General features: G+C 46.0%; 1 protein-coding gene across 1 annotated transcript in view; it reads right to left on the bottom strand.

Moving 5' to 3' along the window:
- CXCL14 (C-X-C motif chemokine ligand 14) overlaps positions 1-23,295 on the bottom strand; it is a 53,883-nt gene that overhangs the window by 8,975 nt on the left and 21,613 nt on the right. The window contains exon 3 of the mRNA XM_077266097.1: positions 5,984-6,094. Within this exon, the coding sequence (XP_077122212.1) occupies positions 5,984-6,094 (111 nt within the window). The remainder of the gene's footprint in view (positions 1-5,983; positions 6,095-23,295) is intronic.

The raw sequence follows: 23,295 nt of genomic DNA on the forward strand, positions 1-23,295 counted from the left end.
TCCTGCAGCGGCCAGGCAATCATGTATGCCGTATGCCCGCTATTAAAAAGATTGAATATTCACTGCTCTCCCCATGCATGGGAGTAGAGAGCAGTGAATATTCATTCCCTTAAGTAGCAGGCACACGTGATTGCACGGCTGCTGAAGAAAGCCAGTGGCTGAGGTTACTGTGCACACTATTAAAGATCAATGCATACTCATTGCTCCACACACACGTTGTCTCGGCGAGGGGAGCAGCGAGTATTCCTGCAGCTGTACTCGACTTGTAAGCAGTGCATGATGTCACTGCCATGCGCTGCTTACAAGAATAAATCAGCTTCCGTCATCAGAACAGGATGCTGCGAGGGAACGCAGGGAAGGTAAGTAGAATGGTTTATGTTTTTTATTTTTTACTAATGGGGCCATGTATACCAGGATAGGGACGAGGGGGCCATGCATATCAGGTTAGAGATAAGGGGGCCATGCATACCAGAATGGGGATGAGGAGGCCATGTATACCAGGATAAGGAAGAGGAGGCCATGCATACCAGGAAAGGGATGAGGAGGCCATGCATACCAGGAAAGGGATGAGGAGGCCATGCATACCAGGATAGGGATGAGGATGACATGCATTGCATACCAGGATAGGGATGGGCGCCATGCAGACCGGGAAAGGGATGAAGAGGTCATGCATACCAAGATGGGGATCAGGGGACCATGCATACCAGGATGGGCATGAGGGGACCATGTATACCAGGATAGGAATGAAGAGGCCATGCATACAAGGATAGGGATGGGCACCATGCAGACCAGGATGGGGATGAGGGGGCATGCATACCAGCATGAGAATGAGGGGGCCATGCAAACCAGGATGGGAATGAGGGGGCCATGCATATCAGGATGGGGATGAGGAGGCCATGCATACCAGGATAGGAATGAGGAGGCCATGCATACCAGGATACGGATGAGGGGACCATGTACACCTGGATTGGGAAGTCGGGACATATACTGTATATACCAGGATATGGGATATTAGTACAGAATTGACCACATTTTTTTCCTTAATTTTTTTCTATTTTCTTCCTCTAAAACCTAGGTGCGTCTTATGGTCCGGTGCATCTTATAGTCTGAAAAATATGGTATCTGATATAACAGAAAAAGAAAACATAATTTTCGGCACAGAAACTTTTGTTTGCAATTGCACAGTTCAGATGTTTCCTGTTGTTCTTGACCAAGTTTGCATACACTGCAGCACGAATTTTGGCCCACTCCTCCATACAGATTGTCTCAAGATCTTTCAGGTTTCGGGGCTGTCGCTGGCCAACATTGATTTTCAACTCCCTCCAAAGATTTTCTATTGAGTTCAGGTCTGGAGACTGGCTAGACCACTCCAGGACCTTGAAATGATTCTTACAGATCCACTCCTTAGTTGCCCTGGTTGTTTGTTTTGGGTCAATGTCATGCTGGAATATTTAGCCACAATCCATTTTCAATGCTCTTTCTGCAGGAAGGAGGTTGTTGGCCAAGATTTCGCAATACATGACCCCATCCATCTCCCCTTCAATACGGTGCAGGTGTCCTGTCCAATTTGCACAAAAGCACCCCCCAAGTATGTTTCCACCACCATGCTTCACGGTTGGGATGGTATTCTTGGGGTTGTGCTCATCCTTCTTCCTCCAAACATGGCAAGTGGATTTAATACTAGAAAGTTCTATTTTGGTTTCATCTGACCATATGACTTTCTCCCACACCTCTTCTGGATCACCCAGATGGTCATTGGTGAACTTCACACAAGCCTGGACATGTGTTGTCGTAAACAAGGGGACCTTGCGTGCCTTGGCAGATTTTAATCCATGATGGCATAGTGTGTTACTAACGATAATGTTTGAGACTGTTGTCCTCGATATCTTCAGGTCATTGACCAGGTCCTTCCATGTAGTTCTGGGCAGATACCTGACCTTTCTCAGAATCATCCTTACCTCATGAGGCGAGATGTTGAATGGAGGCCCAGACTGAGGAAGATTGACAGTCATATTGTGTTTCTTCCATTTTCTAATAAATGAGCCAACATTTGTTGTTTTCTCACAAAGCTGCTTGCCTATTGTCCTGTAGCCCATTCAGCCTTGTGCAGGTCTACAATTTTGTCCTTGGTGCCGTCAGACAGCTCTTTGGACTTGGCCATGATGGAGAGGTTGGAGAGTGATTGATTGAGTGTTTGGACAGGTGTCTTTTATACAGGTGCAATTAATACAGGTAATGAGTGCAGCGCAGGAGGACTTAGTAAAGAAAGACTAACACGTCTATGAGAGCCAGAATTCTTGCTTGGTTTTTATTTTTAGATTTTGTCTACCACAGTTGAAGTGTACCTACGATAAAAATTACAGCTCTCTCCATTCTTTGTAGGTGGGAAAACTTGCACAATCGGCAGTGTATTAAATACTTATTTTCCACACTGTACGTGCCTGTGCATGCATGTCTCTGTATGAATATCTGTATGTATGTGCTTTGTGTATGTATGTATATGCTCCTTGTATACATATGTGTGTATGGGCTTGGTGTATATACATATTTGTGTGTGTCTGTAATATACAGTGTTTGTATCACATATAGTGTTGACCATTCCGATACCGCAAGTATCGGGTATCGGCCGATACTTGCGGTATCGGAATTCCGATACCGAGATCCGATACTTTTGTGGTATCGGGAATCGGTATCGGATCCATATTACTGTGTAAAATAAAGAATTAAAATAAAAAATATTGATATACTCACCTCTCCGGAGGCCCCTGGACATCACCGCTGGTAACCGGCAGCCTTCTTTGCTTAAAATGAGCGCGTTTAGGGCCTTCCATGACGTCACGGCTTCTGATTGGTCGCATGCCGCTCATGTGACCGCCACGCGACCAATCACAAGCCGTGACGTCATTCTCAGGCCCTAAACTCCTCATTCTAGGAATTTAGGACCTGAGAATGACGTCGCGGCTTGTGATTGGTCACGTGGCGGTCACATGAGCGGCACGCGACCAATCAGAAGCCGTGACATCATGGAAGGCCCTAAACGTGCTCATTTTAAGCAAAGAAGGCTGCCGGTTACCAGCGGTGATGTCCAGGGGCCTCCGGAAAGGTGAGTATATCAATATTTTTTATTTTAATTCTTGGTATCGGGTATCGGCGATATCCGATACTTTTCAGGTATCGGCCGATACTATCCGATACCGATACTTTCAAGTATCGGACGGTATCGCTCAACACTAATCACATACTGTGTGTGTGTGTGGCATCTGCAATCCTGGCAGCGCAGATGAAAGTTCATAGGTGTAAACACGTCAGCAATCGCCCAACGAATGAGTAAAATGCTACTCATCCCTCAGGTGATTATACCAGACCAAAAATCATTGTTCTCAGCAGCACATTGCCCGGTGTAAACTGCAGATGTGCTGCTGATAACATGATACTGTACAGATTCATCTATTAGTGATTGTTCTGTGCCCATCATTCTTCATCAGTCGGTGTGAGGAGTCCGGTAATGAACAGTATAAAAATTGTAGATCATGCCCTTTTAATACCCTGAGCTCAGTGCATATAAATGCAACCAAAATGTTTCTGTGTGATGGTGCAATACGGGTTAGCATTTGGGGCCCCACTTTAAACTTTTTGCCCAGGGCCCCACTTTGTGTAAAACCGGCCCTAAATAAACTAACCCAATTTGTCTTTGTCCTCTAATGAACAACTCAAAATAAATAATTAGTTGTAGAAAACAAGCAGAAAAATGTACTCTCTACATCTGGAAAGGTATCGGCTAAGTGTCATGGTAGGGGCAGTAAAATTATTAGTTGTACTTATGTCTTTTCTTAACTCTGACAAATGTACTGGATATGAAACAGTTAAATATTTAGTCAAACTAGAGTTGTTCTCCCAAAAGGTGCTCACAAAAAAATCTACTGCTCTGTGCCACCAGAGGCCATAATTGTTCTCAGAAAATGTTTTTAATAAGTTCTGCATTCCTTGAATAAGAATGTAATAAAAAGAATGATGTTAAAGATTCCAAAAAAAGTGTTTCCTTTTCTTAATATTCTCCACACCCTATTCTAAGTATATTGTATATAGTAAATTGTGTATATAGAATTAGAATGTTTTCTTTTTAATTCTGGCTTTTTGTTATAGGCTGACAGAGAATTAGGCTTTTCATTTAAAGGAAATCTTTCAGCAGGTTTTTCATACCTCATCTGAGAGAACCATGATCTAGGCAATGATATCATACAATGTCTATTTACATTGAGCTGCTTATCAGAGGCGGGGGCGGAGTCAGACCAGAGCTCACACAGCCAGCCAGTAACAGCAATGATAATGTCCTAGTGATAAAACCTTAATTGAAAGTAAACAACGGCCCACAGTCTGATATGTGACACATAGTTGAAATCTGTATTTTAATCCCGACATCATGCTGTCCTCAGATCACATAGCAAAAAACTGCTGACAGATTCCCATTAATTTATTGGTATGAGATGCAAAGTGTTTGAATTTAAGATATTGCTGAATTACATTGTCATGATCTCCTCTTTAAGAAAAATATTGCTCTCTATATTTTTTTAAGAGTTATCAAAATAAATAAAAATTATCTAAAAGCTCACCGAAATAACATTCATTAGTTGCAGCATTTCTGCATAAAGATGCAACAGTAGGGCAGTTCCTTAGTAACATTCAATTTCATAGATCAAAAATCCTAAATTTCCAGGACTATAATATTTTTTTGGAAACAGTCCCAATAAATTTGCAGTATTCTAGACCAAAAGGAGATTGGGGTTTACACAATCAAATTGTATGCTTGGGGCAAGATTTATGGACGTCAAGAAAGGAACCGAAGGTGGGTATGGGGTTAAAGCATCACTGAATTGCCAAAAATATTGTTAGTACCTATGCAATTTCAATGGAGGAAATTCTACTTTGTACATGGGAATAATCTGTTAGTCATAGGTTGTAATCCCGCAAAATAATCCTGCAGTGAAACAAACAATCATAAAGATAAATAAGGAGGATTACTCATGGAACTGCTTTTACTTGCACATGTATACAACAGTATCTATATATATATAATCGTCTAAGTTCCATTTCCGTCTGTTTGTAACGGAAATCCCGCGTTGCTGATTGGTCACGGCCGGCCTATGCAGCATCAATAGTAAAAAGGTATAATGTTAAAAATAATTAAAAAAAAAAAAATCGGGCTATTCTCACCTTCCGGCGGCTCCCGCAGCCTTCCCCATCCTCGCGATGCTCTTGGCAGCTCCGTTCCCAGTAATGCTTTGCGAAATGACCCCAGATGACGTAGGATCATGTGAGACTGCTACGTCATCACGGGTTATTGCTGCAAAGCATCACTGGGAACGGTCCTGGGGAGAGCATCGCTAACTCCTGGGCTCGATCCAGGGGCCGCCGGAAGGTGAGTATATAACTATTTTTTATTTCAATTATTTTTTTAACAGGGATATGGGGCCCACACTGCTATATACTATGTGGGTTGTGCTATATGCTATGTGGGCTGTGTTACATGATAGGTGGCTGTGCTATATGCTACGTGGCTGTGCTATATACTACGTGGCTGTGTTATATACTATGCGGCTGTGCTATATACCACTTGTGCTGTTATATGCTATGTGGCTGTGCTATATGCTATGTGGTTGTGTTATATACTACGTGGCTGTGCTATATACTACGTGGGCTGTTATATGCTATGTGGCTGTGCTATACACTATGTAGCTGTGTTATATACTATGTGGCTGTGCTATCTGCTATGTGGGCTGTGTTTTATGCTACGTGGCTGTGCTATATGCTACATGGGCTGTGCTATATGGTACGTCGTCTGTTATAAGCTACGTTTACGTTTACTGAACCAGTTCTGTCATACATATTCTAGAATACCCGATGCATTAGATTCAGGCCACCATCTAGTCAGTAATAATACGTTGGCATACATTACTAGTAGCAATAATAATGATAGTAATCTTACCTGTTCTTTTCTCGATATATTGTGTACCACTTGAGGAACTTCTTTGTACTGTGTAGCTTAGGGTGTAAGCAGTATTGTTGTCCTCTGAGCCGAGATACATGCATGGTTACACTAAAACATAAAGAGGAGATATGGAATAATATTATTTATAGTAGAATCCAAAAAAATTTAAATAAAAATACACAGTACATAGATGAGAAACCTTTTAACAGATAGATTCACTTTCTTGGGGTATGTTTCCATGGTCAGAAATCCCTGCGCTTTGGATGCAGAGGATACCGCGCTCCGCCAAAAGTGCCACCCCCTGTTGTACAGACGGTGATTCCGGATGTGTTCATTGAACACATGCGGAATCACCGCCTCGTATTCATAGACTGTGTTATTTATCTTGCGGAAACGGAGCGTCTCCACAAGATAAATAGACATGCTGCAGTCTGGAAAGACGCGCCACAGGTTTGGTTACGCAGGGCCGCCGGATGCGGCTCTGCAAGCATAGTGGAGATGAGACTTCATAAAATCCCCTCCACTATGCTGTAACATTTGGACGCTGCAGATTGGACGCTGCAGATGTATGCAGCATCGAATCAGCAGTAAAAACTCAAACAATATGCCCCATGGAAACATACCCTAACACATATGCATTTATTTCTGCATATAAAATACAGTCAGGGCTGAGAGTGTTGGCACCCTTGAGATTGTTCCACAAAATGATGCATTTCTCAAAGAAAATTCTTGCAATTACACACGTTTTGTTTTACATGTTTATTTCCTGTGTGTGTATTAGAACATCATGAAAAAGTGGAGAAAAAAAGGCAAATTGGACATAGTTTGACACAAAACCCCAAAACTGGTCTGGCACCCTCAACTTACCATAATATTTGGTTGTACACCCTTTGGAATAAATTGTTTCTTATAACCACCAACAAACTTCTTACACCTTTCACCTGGAATTTTGGACCACTCTTCTTTTGCAATCTGCTCCTGGTCTCTCATATTTGAAGGGTGCCTTCTCCCAATAGCAATTTTAAGATCTCTCCACAGGTGTTCAATGGGGATTTAGATCCTGCTTTATTGCTGGCTACTTCAGAACTTTCTACTGCTTTGTTTCCATCCATTTCTGAGTGCTTCTTCAAGTATGTTTGGGATCATTGTCCTGCTGGACGACCATGACGTAGGATGTAAACCCAGCTTTCTGGCACTGGGCACTACATTGTGACCCCAAATCCTTCGGTAATCTACAGATTTCATGATGCCTTGAATGCAGTCAAGGCACTCAGTGCTAGTGGCAGCTGAACAACACCATATGATTTTTGAACCTACCTCATATTTGACTGTAGGTACTGTGTTCTTTTCTTTGTAGGCTTCATTCCATTTTTGGTAAACAGTAGAATGATGTGCTTTACTAAAAAGCTCTATCTTGGTCTCATCTGTCCACAAGACGCTTTCCCAGAAGAATTTTGGCTTACTCATATACATTTTGGTAAACTGTAGTCTAGCTTTTTATGTCTATGTGTCAGCAGTGGGGTTCTCCTGGGTCTCTTGCCATAGTAAGCATTCAAATATCGAAATATAGGCTCAGTTTGAGCTGACACTGATGCACCCTGCAGAACAGCTCAAATTTCTTTAGAACTTGATTGGGGTTATTTATCCACCATCCAAGCTATCCTGCATTACAACCTCTCAGCATTTTTCTCTTTCGTCTGCATCCAGGGAGATTAGCTACAGTACCAAGGGTTGTACACTTCTTGATTATGTTGCTCACCATGGACAAAGGAACCTCAAGATCTCTGGAGATGGACTTGTAACCTTGAAAGTGTTGATACACACAATGCAAACATTAAGTCCAATTCTCCCCTTTTTATTTAGTTTTATGTAAGATTTTCATATTGTTCACACTGGTTTCTCTTGCAACAGATGAGTTTGAATACCTGTCACATTTTTGGAAAGGTGCCAACAATTTTGTCTGGCACATTTTTGTGTGAAATAATGTCCAATTTGACCTTTTTATGTTGTTCCAATAAACTCAAATAAAATAAACATATCAAAACATGTGTAATCGCAATTATTTTCTAAGTGAAAAACTTCATTTTCTGGAAAAATTTCAAGAGTGCCAACATGTTCGGCCATCACTGTATATGTTTTGAAAACATTTGAATTCCCAGCTATTGTTACAGTAGTACAAAGACGGGTTCATTCCTTGCAAGTTCTGCCTACACAAAACCCCCAGTTATCAACAAGTTATTACATATGATGTGGTTAAGTAATGTTAATCCCTTTAAGCTTAATTTTCTCATTGATGCTAGTGGAGCGCCCCCACACCGCCGCAGGGCCGAGGGGTACCCGGAGCCGGGCCTCTAGGTCTCAGTCCTGGGGTTGTCACGGTGGCTAGACCCGGTCCGTGGCCCTGTCTGTCAGTGGGGGACGTCCGGTGCAATAAGCGATGTTGTAGCGGTGCAGTTGTGGGGTGCAGGTCGCGGTAAATAACGAGGACACCAGGTTGCAGTCTCTTTACCTCTTTACTGAAGCTCTCTGGGTCCTCAGTCCGGAATACGGCTCACCAGGCTGCGCAAGTCCGGCCGGTCCAATGGCACTTCCAGAGCTCTCCTTGCAGGTGGAAATCGGTGCCTTCCTTCTAGCGCTATGTGTTGCAGTCCTTCCCTGCTGTGCTTACGGAAAGTACCCCACAACTGTTGTGTCTGTTTCTCGTGTTCCCTCACAACAACTTAATTCGCAATGATCTTCCTCGTCCCTCCAGATACTATGGTAGGAACGCACCCGTATGACGGGGAGGCTCGGAGATCTTCCGGGACTCTATCTGCGCCCCTCTCCTGTTGGTACCCCCCTTTGCCTTCCTGGGTGATGCGTGAGACAGTCCGCCTCAAGCTAACTGCCCTGCCGTAGGTCTGAGGTATGGCTTGAAACTCTTTACCTCCTCGGCGTTCCGGCCACCGGTAGTGCGCCTCAGTAAGGTGCTGCCTCTTTCAGCACAACCCTCACTGGTATCTCCTTTCGCTTGATTTCGTTTCTCACTCAGCACAATCTATCTCGCTTCTTAGTCCTTCCTTGGGCACCGCCGCTATGCTGAGCAGGCACGGTCCCTTTACGTTCTTTCCATGCCAAGCCTCTGCCAGGATCCCACCCCTGGCAGAGACCCTACAGTCTCTCCCTTCACAACACCCTCTGCCACCAGGTGTTGCTTCGTTCAATCCCGTCAGCGTTCTCTCTAACTTTCTGCCTGACCCCCAGTTTACCCACTATGGTGGGGAGTGGCCTAATGAATAGCACCCTTAGCTCCCCCCGGAGGCCCAGCTGTGAAATGTATTGGTGACTGTGATACCTGCTCAGAGAACTCCTTCCGTGCCATCGAACGCAGCATGGCCCCCCTTAGTGGCTGAACCATGCTACTGCAACGACCAGGACTCTGGGGCGCTGCACTCCCCCCTGGTTAAACACAGTACTCCGGGACTGGGAAGAAAAACAACAATACAGGTTAGCAAAAAGACATACAATTTTGTTGAGTGCAAATAACAATAAGTATACTTAAGTAGGCTTCCCTTTATGGGAGGTGAGGACACTTGTAACGTTACAAACATAATTAACCTTATAATTTACAGAGTATAAATAACTTCTGTTACCCAACCGGGTATTCTATTTAGTGCAATTTTTGAAATAATAACTTAACATTGCCTTTAAGAAACTCACACTCTTAGTCTATCAAAGGCCTTCCTATAATCACATTATAAGGCATTTCAACTTTACATTCTCCTTCTTGTGAACCTGCAGGACCGCCTGTCCCTACGGCACCAGACCTACTGCCTCTCCTTTCTTCTACAGGACCGCCCTGTTCAGCCAGGGCCTACTGCCTTTCGCTACTATACACAGTATAGACATAACATTCCTTTCGGTTGAAGAACTCTGAGCCAGCTCTACTCGGCCCCTTTAAGGACTCACTCTCTAACCCCTACGGGTTCACTCTCTGTCCTTAGCAATAAAGTAACTTTTCAATGGGGACGCAGGGTTTACCTTCTATCCTCACCCTCATTATTACTTCTCTTACTTTCAACTATGCAGACCTCTACTTCTACCCCTACGGGCTCTCTGCATCTTTCCTGTCTTCAAAACATTATTCAAATTTCACATTTTAACAAATTCAACACATATAACTTAGCATGTAAAACAGTTACATTTCTTTTCAAGGCATCATTATGGCATTACTGTTCTGCAACAGTATCTCTCTCAAGTTCAGTTTCTCACATCCCCTTTAAGAGGAGACCAAGTCTTTCTAAGGTAGCTCGTCTCCTCAGCCTACCGGCCCATGCAAAGGTTCCGGTATGGTATCTTCGCAAAGTGTCTTTAACTAGAACCGGTAGGAAAGATATCTTCACAAAGTGTCTTTGGCTCAAACAAATAGGGCAAATATCTTCGCAAAGTGTCTTTGGCTAAAACCAGTAGGGAGCACCTTTAAGAAGGTGCAAACTATTTACAAGGGAAGTTCGAATCATGCACAGTCCATGATTTCTGCAGTTCTCTTTTTTTTTTAAAACTGTATAAACTTCAGGAAAACAACAGTGACCCCGGGTCAACAAAGGGGTCACCTTTAACCCTAGACGGGTTTAGCAGCAAACAGGAACAGTTAAAGGAATGAACAGTTAACTATTTACATTTTCCATGGTATCGAGGTTTATTCTCCTTCCGGTGGCTTTGGTTCCTGGACCCCGGTCACTACAGCGCCAGTGTCCTCGGTTCGAACATGCAGATGGACTCGACTGGCCAACTCCGGGGCTGCCACTAGGCGTACCGTCGCGATAGTGACAAGTTCAGGCGCTCCCGGGACCAGATCTGGGGCTGCAGGTGCCGCAGGCCCAGACATACACCGCCGAACATTTCGTGCATACCACCCGAGTGGGTTCAAGTGGCGGCTGTAGGTCACTGGATCCCCCTTTTGTAACGGTTCTCCACTTCGGCCACAACAGGGAGCCCTCACGTTACAGTGCGCAACGAAAACATCAGTATCCAGTCCCGGCTCGTGTATGAGGCCCCACCCCCTTTTTACATGGTAGGCCAACACAGTGCCCCGCCTTACCGCGTCTCTGTCATCCCATGCCGGGGGGGGTTGTTGTACTTTCGTTGGGCCCATCGACTCAGCTCCTTTCCGTCCTTTCCACTGCAGAATCAAGCACTGTCTATATTGTTCCCATGTAAGCACCGCAAGAGTGGACCCGTTCTCCCGGGATCCATCTGCTCTAAACCAGGGGGTGTCCCACCGAAGAACTACTCCATCTAAGCTCACATCCACAGGCTCCCCCACTCCAGTCGACAGCGGTGGCACCATCCTCCCCAGGTCGTCGGGGGATAGCACCATTAGCCCTGCCGAGATAAGTCGCTCCCTACTGCGATGGAGGTGGGCCATGGAAGCGGGCTCGTGAAGGGGAGCAGGGGCGTCGGCCATACCTGCGTCTAATGTGGTTCCATCGGTGTCGCTCCGGTCCGTTAACAAGGACGCTGGAATCGGCTGCAGCCCGGACCGGGGCCCCGCCAATGGGATGCTCGGATTCCGCTCCGCCTGCAGTGGTTCCTCCTCCTCTAACTCCAAGGTCGGGATTGGTGGACATAGCTCCGCTGTTGGATCCGCAGGCTTCCGGTCCATCTCCGGTGAAGAAGGGCAGGCCTGAACCACTTCTTCCTCGCTCAGGCACTCGCCGTTCATCATCGCTGCCTGATAGTCGGTGGCAGTGCATGCACCTGACTCCGCCATTTCTCTGAGGTCGGGCTTCTCCATCACCCGCTTCCCGCCGTTGCATCTCAGGGGGTTGTCTTCTGTTTTGGGGCAGGTCATCTCTTTGCAGCCAGAAGTGCAGGGGGCGGTAGCCATTTCTCGCGCCACACTGGGAGTCTCCGCCCATAACACACCCTCCTTCTCCTGGGGTGTAGCAATGGCGGCGCCTTTTGGCGGGAACTTCTGGCGGCCAATGGCGCGGCACAATATTGCAATAAAGTACAGTAAATCACAGTCTCTAGGCACACATGACCTGATTCTTCAGGCTTAAGTAGATCCTGTTCGTGACGCCAAGTTGGAGCGCCCCCACACCGCCGCAGGGCCGAGGGGTACCCGGAGCCGGGCCTCTAGGTCTCAGTCCTGGGGTTGTCACGGTGGCTAGACCCGGTCCGTGGCCCTGTCTGTCAGTGGGGGACGTCCGGTGCAATAAGCGATGTTGTAGCGGTGCAGTTGTGGGGTGCAGGTCGCGGTTAATAACGAGGACACCAGGTTGCAGTCTCTTTACCTCTTTACTGAAGCTCTCTGGGTCCTCAGTCCGGAATACGGCTCACCAGGCTGCGCAAGTCCGGCCGGTCCAATGGCACTTCCAGAGCTCTCCTTGCAGGTGGAAATCGGTGCCTTCCTTCTAGCGCTATGTGTTGCAGTCCTTCCCTGCTGTGCTTACGGAAAGTACCCCACAACTGTTGTGTCTGTTTCTCGTGTTCCCTCACAACAACTTAATTCGCAATGATCTTCCTCGTCCCTCCAGATACTATGGTAGGAACGCACCCGTATGACGGGGAGGCTCGGAGATCTTCCGGGACTCTATCTGCGCCCCTCTCCTGTTGGTACCCCCCTTTGCCTTCCTGGGTGATGCGTGAGACAGTCCGCCTCAAGCTAACTGCCCTGCCGTAGGTCTGAGGTATGGCTTGAAACTCTTTACCTCCTCGGCGTTCCGGCCACCGGTAGTGCGCCTCAGTAAGGTGCTGCCTCTTTCAGCACAACCCTCACTGGTATCTCCTTTCGCTTGATTTCGTTTCTCACTCAGCACAATCTATCTCGCTTCTTAGTCCTTCCTTGGGCACCGCCGCTATGCTGAGCAGGCACGGTCCCTTTACGTTCTTTCCATGCCAAGCCTCTGCCAGGATCCCACCCCTGGCAGAGACCCTACAGTCTCTCCCTTCACAACACCCTCTGCCACCAGGTGTTGCTTCGTTCAATCCCGTCAGCGTTCTCTCTAACTTTCTGCCTGACCCCCAGTTTACCCACTATGGTGGGGAGTGGCCTAATGAATAGCACCCTTAGCTCCCCCCGGAGGCCCAGCTGTGAAATGTATTGGTGACTGTGATACCTGCTCAGAGAACTCCTTCCGTGCCATCGAACGCAGCATGGCCCCCCTTAGTGGCTGAACCATGCTACTGCAACGACCAGGACTCTGGGGCGCTGCACTCCCCCCTGGTTAAACACAGTACTCCGGGACTGGGAAGAAAAACAACAATACAGGTTAGCAAAAAGACATACAATTTTGTTGAGTGCAAATAACAATAAGTATACTTAAGTAGGCTTCCCTTTATGGGAGGTGAGGACACTTGTAACGTTACAAACATAATTAACCTTATAATTTACAGAGTATAAATAACTTCTGTTACCCAACCGGGTATTCTATTTAGTGCAATTTTTGAAATAATAACTTAACATTGCCTTTAAGAAACTCACACTCTTAGTCTATCAAAGGCCTTCCTATAATCACATTATAAGGCATTTCAACTTTACATTCTCCTTCTTGTGAACCTGCAGGACCGCCTGTCCCTACGGCACCAGACCTACTGCCTCTCCTTTCTTCTACAGGACCGCCCTGTTCAGCCAGGGCCTACTGCCTTTCGCTACTATACACAGTATAGACATAACATTCCTTTCGGTTGAAGAACTCTGAGCCAGCTCTACTCGGCCCCTTTAAGGACTCACTCTCTAACCCCTACGGGTTCACTCTCTGTCCTTAGCAATAAAGTAACTTTTCAATGGGGACGCAGGGTTTACCTTCTATCCTCACCCTCATTATTACTTCTCTTACTTTCAACTATGCAGACCTCTACTTCTACCCCTACGGGCTCTCTGCATCTTTCCTGTCTTCAAAACATTATTCAAATTTCACATTTTAACAAATTCAACACATATAACTTAGCATGTAAAACAGTTACATTTCTTTTCAAGGCATCATTATGGCATTACTGTTCTGCAACAGTATCTCTCTCAAGTTCAGTTTCTCACATCCCCTTTAAGAGGAGACCAAGTCTTTCTAAGGTAGCTCGTCTCCTCAGCCTACCGGCCCATGCAAAGGTTCCGGTATGGTATCTTCGCAAAGTGTCTTTAACTAGAACCGGTAGGAAAGATATCTTCACAAAGTGTCTTTGGCTCAAACAAATAGGGCAAATATCTTCGCAAAGTGTCTTTGGCTAAAACCAGTAGGGAGCACCTTTAAGAAGGTGCAAACTATTTACAAGGGAAGTTCGAATCATGCACAGTCCATGATTTCTGCAGTTCTCTTTTTTTTTTAAAACTGTATAAACTTCAGGAAAACAACAGTGACCCCGGGTCAACAAAGGGGTCACCTTTAACCCTAGACGGGTTTAGCAGCAAACAGGAACAGTTAAAGGAATGAACAGTTAACTATTTACATTTTCCATGGTATCGAGGTTTATTCTCCTTCCGGTGGCTTTGGTTCCTGGACCCCGGTCACTACAGCGCCAGTGTCCTCGGTTCGAACATGCAGATGGACTCGACTGGCCAACTCCGGGGCTGCCACTAGGCGTACCGTCGCGATAGTGACAAGTTCAGGCGCTCCCGGGACCAGATCTGGGGCTGCAGGTGCCGCAGGCCCAGACATACACCGCCGAACATTTCGTGCATACCACCCGAGTGGGTTCAAGTGGCGGCTGTAGGTCACTGGATCCCCCTTTTGTAACGGTTCTCCACTTCGGCCACAACAGGGAGCCCTCACGTTACAGTGCGCAACGAAAACATCAGTATCCAGTCCCGGCTCGTGTATGAGGCCCCACCCCCTTTTTACATGGTAGGCCAACACAGTGCCCCGCCTTACCGCTTCTCTGTCATCCCATGCCGGGGGGGGTTGTTGTACTTTCGTTGGGCCCATCGACTCAGCTCCTTTCCGTCCTTTCCACTGCAGAATCAAGCACTGTCTATATTGTTCCCATGTAAGCACCGCAAGAGTGGACCCGTTCTCCCGGGATCCATCTGCTCTAAACCAGGGGGTGTCCCACCGAAGAACTACTCCATCTAAGCTCACATCCACAGGCTCCCCCACTCCAGTCGACAGCGGTGGCACCATCCTCCCCAGGTCGTCGGGGGATAGCACCATTAGCCCTGCCGAGATAAGTCGCTCCCTACTGCGATGGAGGTGGGCCATGGAAGCGGGCTCGTGAAGGGGAGCAGGGGCGTCGGCCATACCTGCGTCTAATGTGGTTCCATCGGTGTCGCTCCGGTCCGTTAACAAGGACGCTGGAATCGGCTGCAGCCCGGACCGGGGCCCCGCCAATGGGATGCTCGGATTCCGCTCCGCCTGCAGTGGTTCCTCCTCCTCTAACTCCAAGGTCGGGATTGGTGGACATAGCTCCGCTGTCGGATCCGCAGGCTTCCGGTCCATCTCCGGTGAAGAAGGGCAGGCCTGAACCACTTCTTCCTCGCTCAGGCACTCGCCGTTCATCATCGCTGCCTGATAGTCGGTGGCAGTGCATGCACCTGACTCCGCCATTTCTCTGAGGTCGGGCTTCTCCATCACCCGCTTCCCGCCGTTGCATCTCAGGGGGTTGTCTTCTGTTTTGGGGCAGGTCATCTCTTTGCAGCCAGAAGTGCAGGGGGCGGTAGCCATTTCTCGCGCCACACTGGGAGTCTCCGCCCATAACACACCCTCCTTCTCCTGGGGTGTAGCAATGGCGGCGCCTTTTGGCGGGAACTTCTGGCGGCCAATGGCGCGGCACAATCTTGCAATAAAGTACAGTAAATCACAGTCTCTAGGCACACATGACCTGATTCTTCAGGCTTAAGTAGATCCTGTTCGTGACGCCAAGTTGGAGCGCCCCCACACCGCCGCAGGGCCGAGGGGTACCCGGAGCCGGGCCTCTAGGTCTCAGTCCTGGGGTTGTCACGGTGGCTAGACCCGGTCCGTGGCCCTGTCTGTCAGTGGGGGACGTCCGGTGCAATAAGCGATGTTGTAGCGGTGCAGTTGTGGGGTGCAGGTCGCGGTAAATAACGAGGACACCAGGTTGCAGTCTCTTTACCTCTTTACTGAAGCTCTCTGGGTCCTCAGTCCGGAATACGGCTCACCAGGCTGCGCAAGTCCGGCCGGTCCAATGGCACTTCCAGAGCTCTCCTTGCAGGTGGAAATCGGTGCCTTCCTTCTAGCGCTATGTGTTGCAGTCCTTCCCTGCTGTGCTTACGGAAAGTACCCCACAACTGTTGTGTCTGTTTCTCGTGTTCCCTCACAACAACTTAATTCGCAATGATCTTCCTCGTCCCTCCAGATACTATGGTAGGAACGCACCCGTATGACGGGGAGGCTCGGAGATCTTCCGGGACTCTATCTGCGCCCCTCTCCTGTTGGTACCCCCCTTTGCCTTCCTGGGTGATGCGTGAGACAGTCCGCCTCAAGCTAACTGCCCTGCCGTAGGTCTGAGGTATGGCTTGAAACTCTTTACCTCCTCGGCGTTCCGGCCACCGGTAGTGCGCCTCAGTAAGGTGCTGCCTCTTTCAGCACAACCCTCACTGGTATCTCCTTTCGCTTGATTTCGTTTCTCACTCAGCACAATCTATCTCGCTTCTTAGTCCTTCCTTGGGCACCGCCGCTATGCTGAGCAGGCACGGTCCCTTTACGTTCTTTCCATGCCAAGCCTCTGCCAGGATCCCACCCCTGGCAGAGACCCTACAGTCTCTCCCTTCACAACACCCTCTGCCACCAGGTGTTGCTTCGTTCAATCCCGTCAGCGTTCTCTCTAACTTTCTGCCTGACCCCCAGTTTACCCACTATGGTGGGGAGTGGCCTAATGAATAGCACCCTTAGCTCCCCCCGGAGGCCCAGCTGTGAAATGTATTGGTGACTGTGATACCTGCTCAGAGAACTCCTTCCGTGCCATCGAACGCAGCATGGCCCCCCTTAGTGGCTGAACCATGCTACTGCAACGACCAGGACTCTGGGGCGCTGCACTAGCATTACCAAGAATTGTTCAAATAGTTTCTTCACCATCTAACCAGTGATATTAGGAATTTGGGAAAATAATCAAAACAGGAGACACATGCCTTAGACCTCATCAGAACAAATTGCCATTAATATAAGGTGCTTGAGGGCTTTATCCCCACATCATTGTAAATTCATGGCATGGCGATAAAGCTCCTGCAATCTAGCAAACACAGCTAGGGTCTCTTGAGCTGCCAGGCACAGCCGGGGATCGAAGGAGAAAACAGAAGAGGTTCATCAGCTTTTCTGTCTTCTCTTTTGCTTCCTCGATGAGTACTATGAGCTGGACATTACATTCATATAGGTCCTCATGGCCTAATGTCCATTAGCAAGTTCTCAGTCCTTCTCAGCCCTTATTCACATGTACGTCACTTGATAAATGGTAAAGTTTTAATACTAGAGATTAGGACCATCCCGAATAGGGTCACCTTGACATGGTGCGAATAGGGTCACCTTGACATCGTGAGATGGCTTTTTTTTAAAATCAAAATTATGTTAACTAAAAAACCCAATATTATTTTCATGCACTGTTGCTATTTATTTATTTATATATTTACTTACTGTAGGGTATTTGCTTATTTTGGTTTTATCTTTTTTTTTTCAATGAGTAGTATCTAGTGTACAGAGGCAACTGCATAGCCAATGCTTCTAAGATCCATGATCTCTGGTTGACTGTTGGCAAAGTAGAGCTGCTGAGTCCTAACAGACACAGATCAACTTTGCTAGCAACTTTTGTCACTGTAGTGTGCGGTTTTCCCCTGTAACCAGGGTTACTAAAGATGACCCAGTGACAGTGGTAAAATAAAGAATAATAATAGTCCTTTGCTAGTCTCTTGGGGAGCAAATTATGTAAAAAAATATTTAAGTACAAAATCAGAAAAAATATATACAAATTAAAGTCTCCACTGTAAAAAATATAAAAAATATGATTTTTTTTAAAAACATATTATTACATACATGTGAGAAGAAAAAAAACAATAACCTACACATATTAGGTATCTACATAACAATAATAACCTGAATTTGTTGTGTAAAATAAATAATTAAAAAACATTTAAAGCAACTGTATCAAAAATAATAATTTTCCACATTTGCGGCGCAAAATAAAATGAATATAAATTACACACTCATTTTATGTCAAGCATAATGCAGCCACATTTTGTCAAGATTTTTTTTATTTTAAATTAGAGATTGCTGAAAAGCAGACAGACAAAAATTGAAAAATATATATATAGTATATAGTATATATATATATACACTCACTGGCCACTTTATTAGGTACACCTGTCCAACTTCTTGTTAACACTTAATTTCTAATCAGCCAATCACATGGCGGCAACTCAGTGCATTTAGGCATGTAGACATGGTCAAGACAATCTCCTGCAGTTCAAACCGAGCATCAGTATGGGGAAGAAAGGTGATTTGAGTGCCTTTGAACGTGGCATGGTTGTTGGTGCCAGAAGGACTGGTCTGAGTATTTCAGAAACTGCTGATCTACTGGGATTTTCACGCACAACCATCTCTAGTGTTTACAGAGAATGGTCCTAAAAAGAAAAAAAATCCAGTGAGCGGCAGTTCTGTGGGCGGAAATGCCTTGTTGATGCTAGAGGTCAGAGGAGAATGGGCAGACTGGTTCGAGCTGATAGAAAGGCAACAGTGACTCAAATTGCCACCCGTTACAACCAAGGTAGGCCTAAGAGCATCTCTGAACGCACAGTGCGTCGAACTTTGAGGCAGATGGGCTACAGCAGCAGAAGACCACACCGGGTACCACTCCTTTCAGCTAAGAACAGGAAACTGAGGCTACAATTTGCACAAGCTCATCGAAATTGGACAGTAGAAGATTGGAAAAACGTTGCTTGGTCTGATGAGTCTCGATTTCTGCTGCGACATTCGGATGGTAGGGTCAGAATTGGGATGTGGTGGAACGGGAGATTCGCATCAGGGATGTGCAGCCGACAAATCTGCGGCAACTGTGTGATGCCATCATGTCAATATGGACCAAAATCTCTGAGGAATGCTTCCAGCACCTTGTTGAATCTATGCCATGAAGAATTGAGGCAGTTCTGAAGGCAAAAGGGGTCCAACCCGTTACTAGCATGGTGTACCTAATAAAGTGGCCAGTGAGTGTATATTTTTCAGTCTTTAAACCTTTTTCAGGCCTGGTCATTAAAGGGTTAAATGAACAGTTGAGATTAGAAAAAACAGAAATGACACTGATGACATATTATTCCACTTCCAATACTGCTCTCTTCTAACACAGGCAGAACATAAAGAAATATTTCCTATGATCTGTCAACACCAACAGATGTGGGTAAATGCCTTGCATGCCAGCCTTACTGCATCACTGCTAGCCTGCCCTTTTATAGTTAGGAAAACATGACCACTCCATTACGTGAAGTTCTCTTTCTCTTCATTCATGATATAGGTTATTCTATTTATATTTTCCCATGGCAAATCTGGTCACAATGTTCTGTAGACTTCTCTTTCTGGCAATCCCGGAGACCACTTTAATACCTTAATGTAGAGAACTTAATATGTCCATAGTTCTTCATGGAATTCTATATAAGTTCCCACATAACATTCAAGAAATGGAAAGCAATAAAAAGCAAACAAGAAGTAGAAATAATATAAAACTAATTCTTAAGAGTCTTCCATGGAAAATCTTGAAGTCTCCTTAAAATCTCTACTACTAGAGATGAGAGATGAGTAAACGGATTTGGGACAAATTCAATTTGTCGTGAATTTCAAGTAAAATTCACATTCGCCAGAACTTCTCACAATTAAATCTGCACTTATTTGATTTAGTAAAGGGTAAAAACTTATTAAAGGTTATACTCCTTGATAAGACCCCCTTCACGTGTGCTGCAGCTCCGTGCCGGTCCTTCCCTTGCTCCCTCTCGTCAATCTTTATATCTTCCGCCACTAGTAAGCCAAATGGGGAAGGACGCAAATCACTGACACGACACACGACTATGCAAGGCCTGGTACCAGGAAGATCTGAAGAGGGAAAAGTGACCAGAGAGCACGAGCTGAGGAACTGGAAAAGATCTGCGGCTGCAGAACAGGTGAGGGACAAGCAAACATAAGTTTGTATTCTTCCTTAGCCTCTTAGCACTCCATTTACAATACCTTGGGGTCTAGAGAGACCTCAGAACATTTTTATTATTATTAGATGGTGGCCCGATTCTAACGCATCGGGTATTCTAGAATATGTATGCATGTATGTGTGTACGTCGCGCTGAGAGTGGGGGTTAAATTTCGCACCAATATTGCTGATTGGTCGTGCCCGGCTGGCCGATCATCGAAGCGTGGTTAAAATCTGGAGCCAATTCGCGGCCGGACTGCACCAGTCGCTGATTGGTCGCAGACGGCCGGGTACGACCAATGACCGAAGCGGTGTTTAAATCCCGTGCCAATATCGCTGATTGGTCGTGGCCAGCTGGGCGCGAACAATCAGCGAAGCGTGGTTTAAATCTCACGTCAATTCGCGGCTGAACTGCGTCTGTCGCTGATTGGTCGCAGGATGTTGGGGTTTGGGGCCCTGGATGTCGGGGGTTCAGGGTGCAGGATGTAGTACAGGCACGTATTATATAACACAGCCACGTGGTATATAGCACAGCCATGTAGTATATAGCACAGCCACGTAGTATATAGCAGCCACGTAGTACATAGCACAGCCCAAAGTATATAGCACAGCCACGTAGTATATAGCACAGCCACATAGTATATAGCACAGCCACGTAGTATATAGCAGCGATGTAGAATATAGCACAGCCACGTAGCATATAGCACAGCCACGTAGTATATAGCACAGCCATGTAGTATATAGCAGCCACGTAGTATATAGCACAGCCACGTAGTATATAGCAGAGCCACATAGTATATAGCACAGCCACGTAGTATATAACACAGCTCATGTACTATATAACACAGACAGCCACGTAGTATATAGCAGAGCCATGTAGTATATAGCACAGCCACGTAGTATATAGCAGCCACATACTGTAGTATGTAGCAGCCACATAGTATATAGCAGCTACATAGTATATAGCACAGCCACATAGTATATAGCACAGCCACGTAGTATATAGCAGCCACGTAGTATATAGCACAGCCACTTAGTATATAGCACAGCCATGTAGTATATAGCAGCCACGTAGTATATAGCACAGCCCATAGTATATAGCACAGACACGTAGTATATAGCACATCCACGTAGTATATAGCAGCCACGCAGTATATAGCACAGCCACGTTGTATATAGCTAAGCCACATAGTATATAGCACAGCCACGTAGTATATAACACAGCTCATGTACTATATAACACAGACAGCCACGTAGTATATAGCAGAGCCACGTAGTATATAGCACAGCCATGTAGTATATAGCAGCCACATACTGTAGTATGTAGCAGCCACATAGTATATAGCAGCTACATAGTATATAGCACAGCCATGTAGTATATAGCACAGCCACACAGTATATAGCAGCCACGTAGTATATAGCACAGCCACATAGTATATAGCACAGCCACGTAGTATATAGCACAGCCACGTAGTACATAGCAGCCACATAGTATGTAGCAGCCACATAGTATATATCAGCCACGTAGTATATAACACAGCCCACGCAGTAAATAACACAGCCCACGCAGTATATAACACTGCCCACGTAGTATATATCAGTCACGCAGTATATAACACAGCCCACGTAGTATATAGCAGTGTGGGCACCATATCTCTGATATTAAAAAAGAACTAAAATAAAAAATAGTTATATACTCACCCTCCGGCATCCACTGAAGTTGTCCCGATGCGTGCGAGGCTGCCGCCAGCTTCCATTCCCAGAGAAGCATTGCGAAATTACCCAGATGACTTAGCGGTCTCGCCGCTCGCGCACATTGGTGGACGGCGGAAGGTAAGAATAGCACCATTATTTATTTTTTTTTTAGTATTTTTAACATTATATCTTTTTACTATTGATGCTGCATAGGCAGCATCAATAGTAGAAAGTTTGTCACACAGTGTTAATAGCAGCGTTAACAGACTGCGTTACACCGCGTTATGCCGCGGTGTAACGCAGTCGGTTTAGCGGTCTCGCCGCTCGCGCACATCGGTGGACGGCGGAAGGTAAGAATAGCACCATTATTATTTTTTTTTATTATTATTATTTTTAACATTATATCTTTTTACTATTGATGCTGCATAGGCAGCATCAATAGTAGAAAGTTTGTCACACAGTGTTAATAGCAGCATTAACAGACTGCGTTACACCACGCTATGCCGCGGTGTAACACAGTCGGTTTAACGGACTGCTAAAACACTATGTGGGTGGCGGGCGCTGACTGGGAGGGGAGCATGGAGGGGGCACGGACTGCAGGGGAGTAGGGAGTGGCCATTTCACGGCCGGACTGTGCCCGTCGCTGATTGGTCATGGCCAACTCACCGTGACCAATCAGCGACTTGGGATATCCGCGACAGACAGACAAACAGACAGACAAACAGTCAAACAGACAGAAGTGCCCCTTAGGCGATTATATACAGATTATTGTTATACATTTTTTATTCCATGGCACTTTTCATGTGAAACAGGGGCAAATATAGACAAATAACAATAAATATGAGCAAAAAACAAGGCACTAATAGGTACAGAAGGAGAGAGGACCCTGCCCGCGAGGGCTCACAATCTACAGGGGATCGGAGAGGATACACTAGGAGAGGGTAGATCTGGCTGTGTGGCGGTTCACAGAAATATTGATTTGGACAATTTGAGGTAATCTGTCTGAAAAGAATTTCAGAAAATTAGCTCATCTCTACATATTACTCATACCTATTTGCAAAAATTAGGCGAAATATGAGGTTAGCAAAAAAAATAGCTTTTTTGTGAAACCTCTTGTTTTTTCTATAAGCTGTGTCTTGTACTGCTACTCCAATCAAATGACAAGGATCTCTGTGTTTGAGGAGCATATCTAAAAATTTACTTGATAATACTGTCAGAATTTTGTGGGTACACAGTAGGTTTTGCTTCATTACAGAGATTGGATGAGTTTTTCTTAGAATTGGCCATCAGACCTCCACAAAATTCAATCTATATATATAATCGTCTAAGGGGCACTTCCGTCTGCTTGTCTGTCTGTCTGTCTGTCTCTTTGTCTGTCTGTCACGGAAATCCCGTGTCGCTGATTGGTCGCGGCCGCGACCAATCAGCGACGGACACAGTCTGGCCGTGAATTCGCCCCTTCCTACTCTCTGTCAGTGCCCTCTCCATACTCCCCTCCAGTCAGTACTCACACAGGGTTAATGGCT

This window comes from Ranitomeya variabilis, chromosome 5 (assembly GCF_051348905.1).
Source record: "Ranitomeya variabilis isolate aRanVar5 chromosome 5, aRanVar5.hap1, whole genome shotgun sequence".
NCBI classification, from domain to species: Eukaryota; Metazoa; Chordata; class Amphibia; order Anura; family Dendrobatidae; genus Ranitomeya; species Ranitomeya variabilis.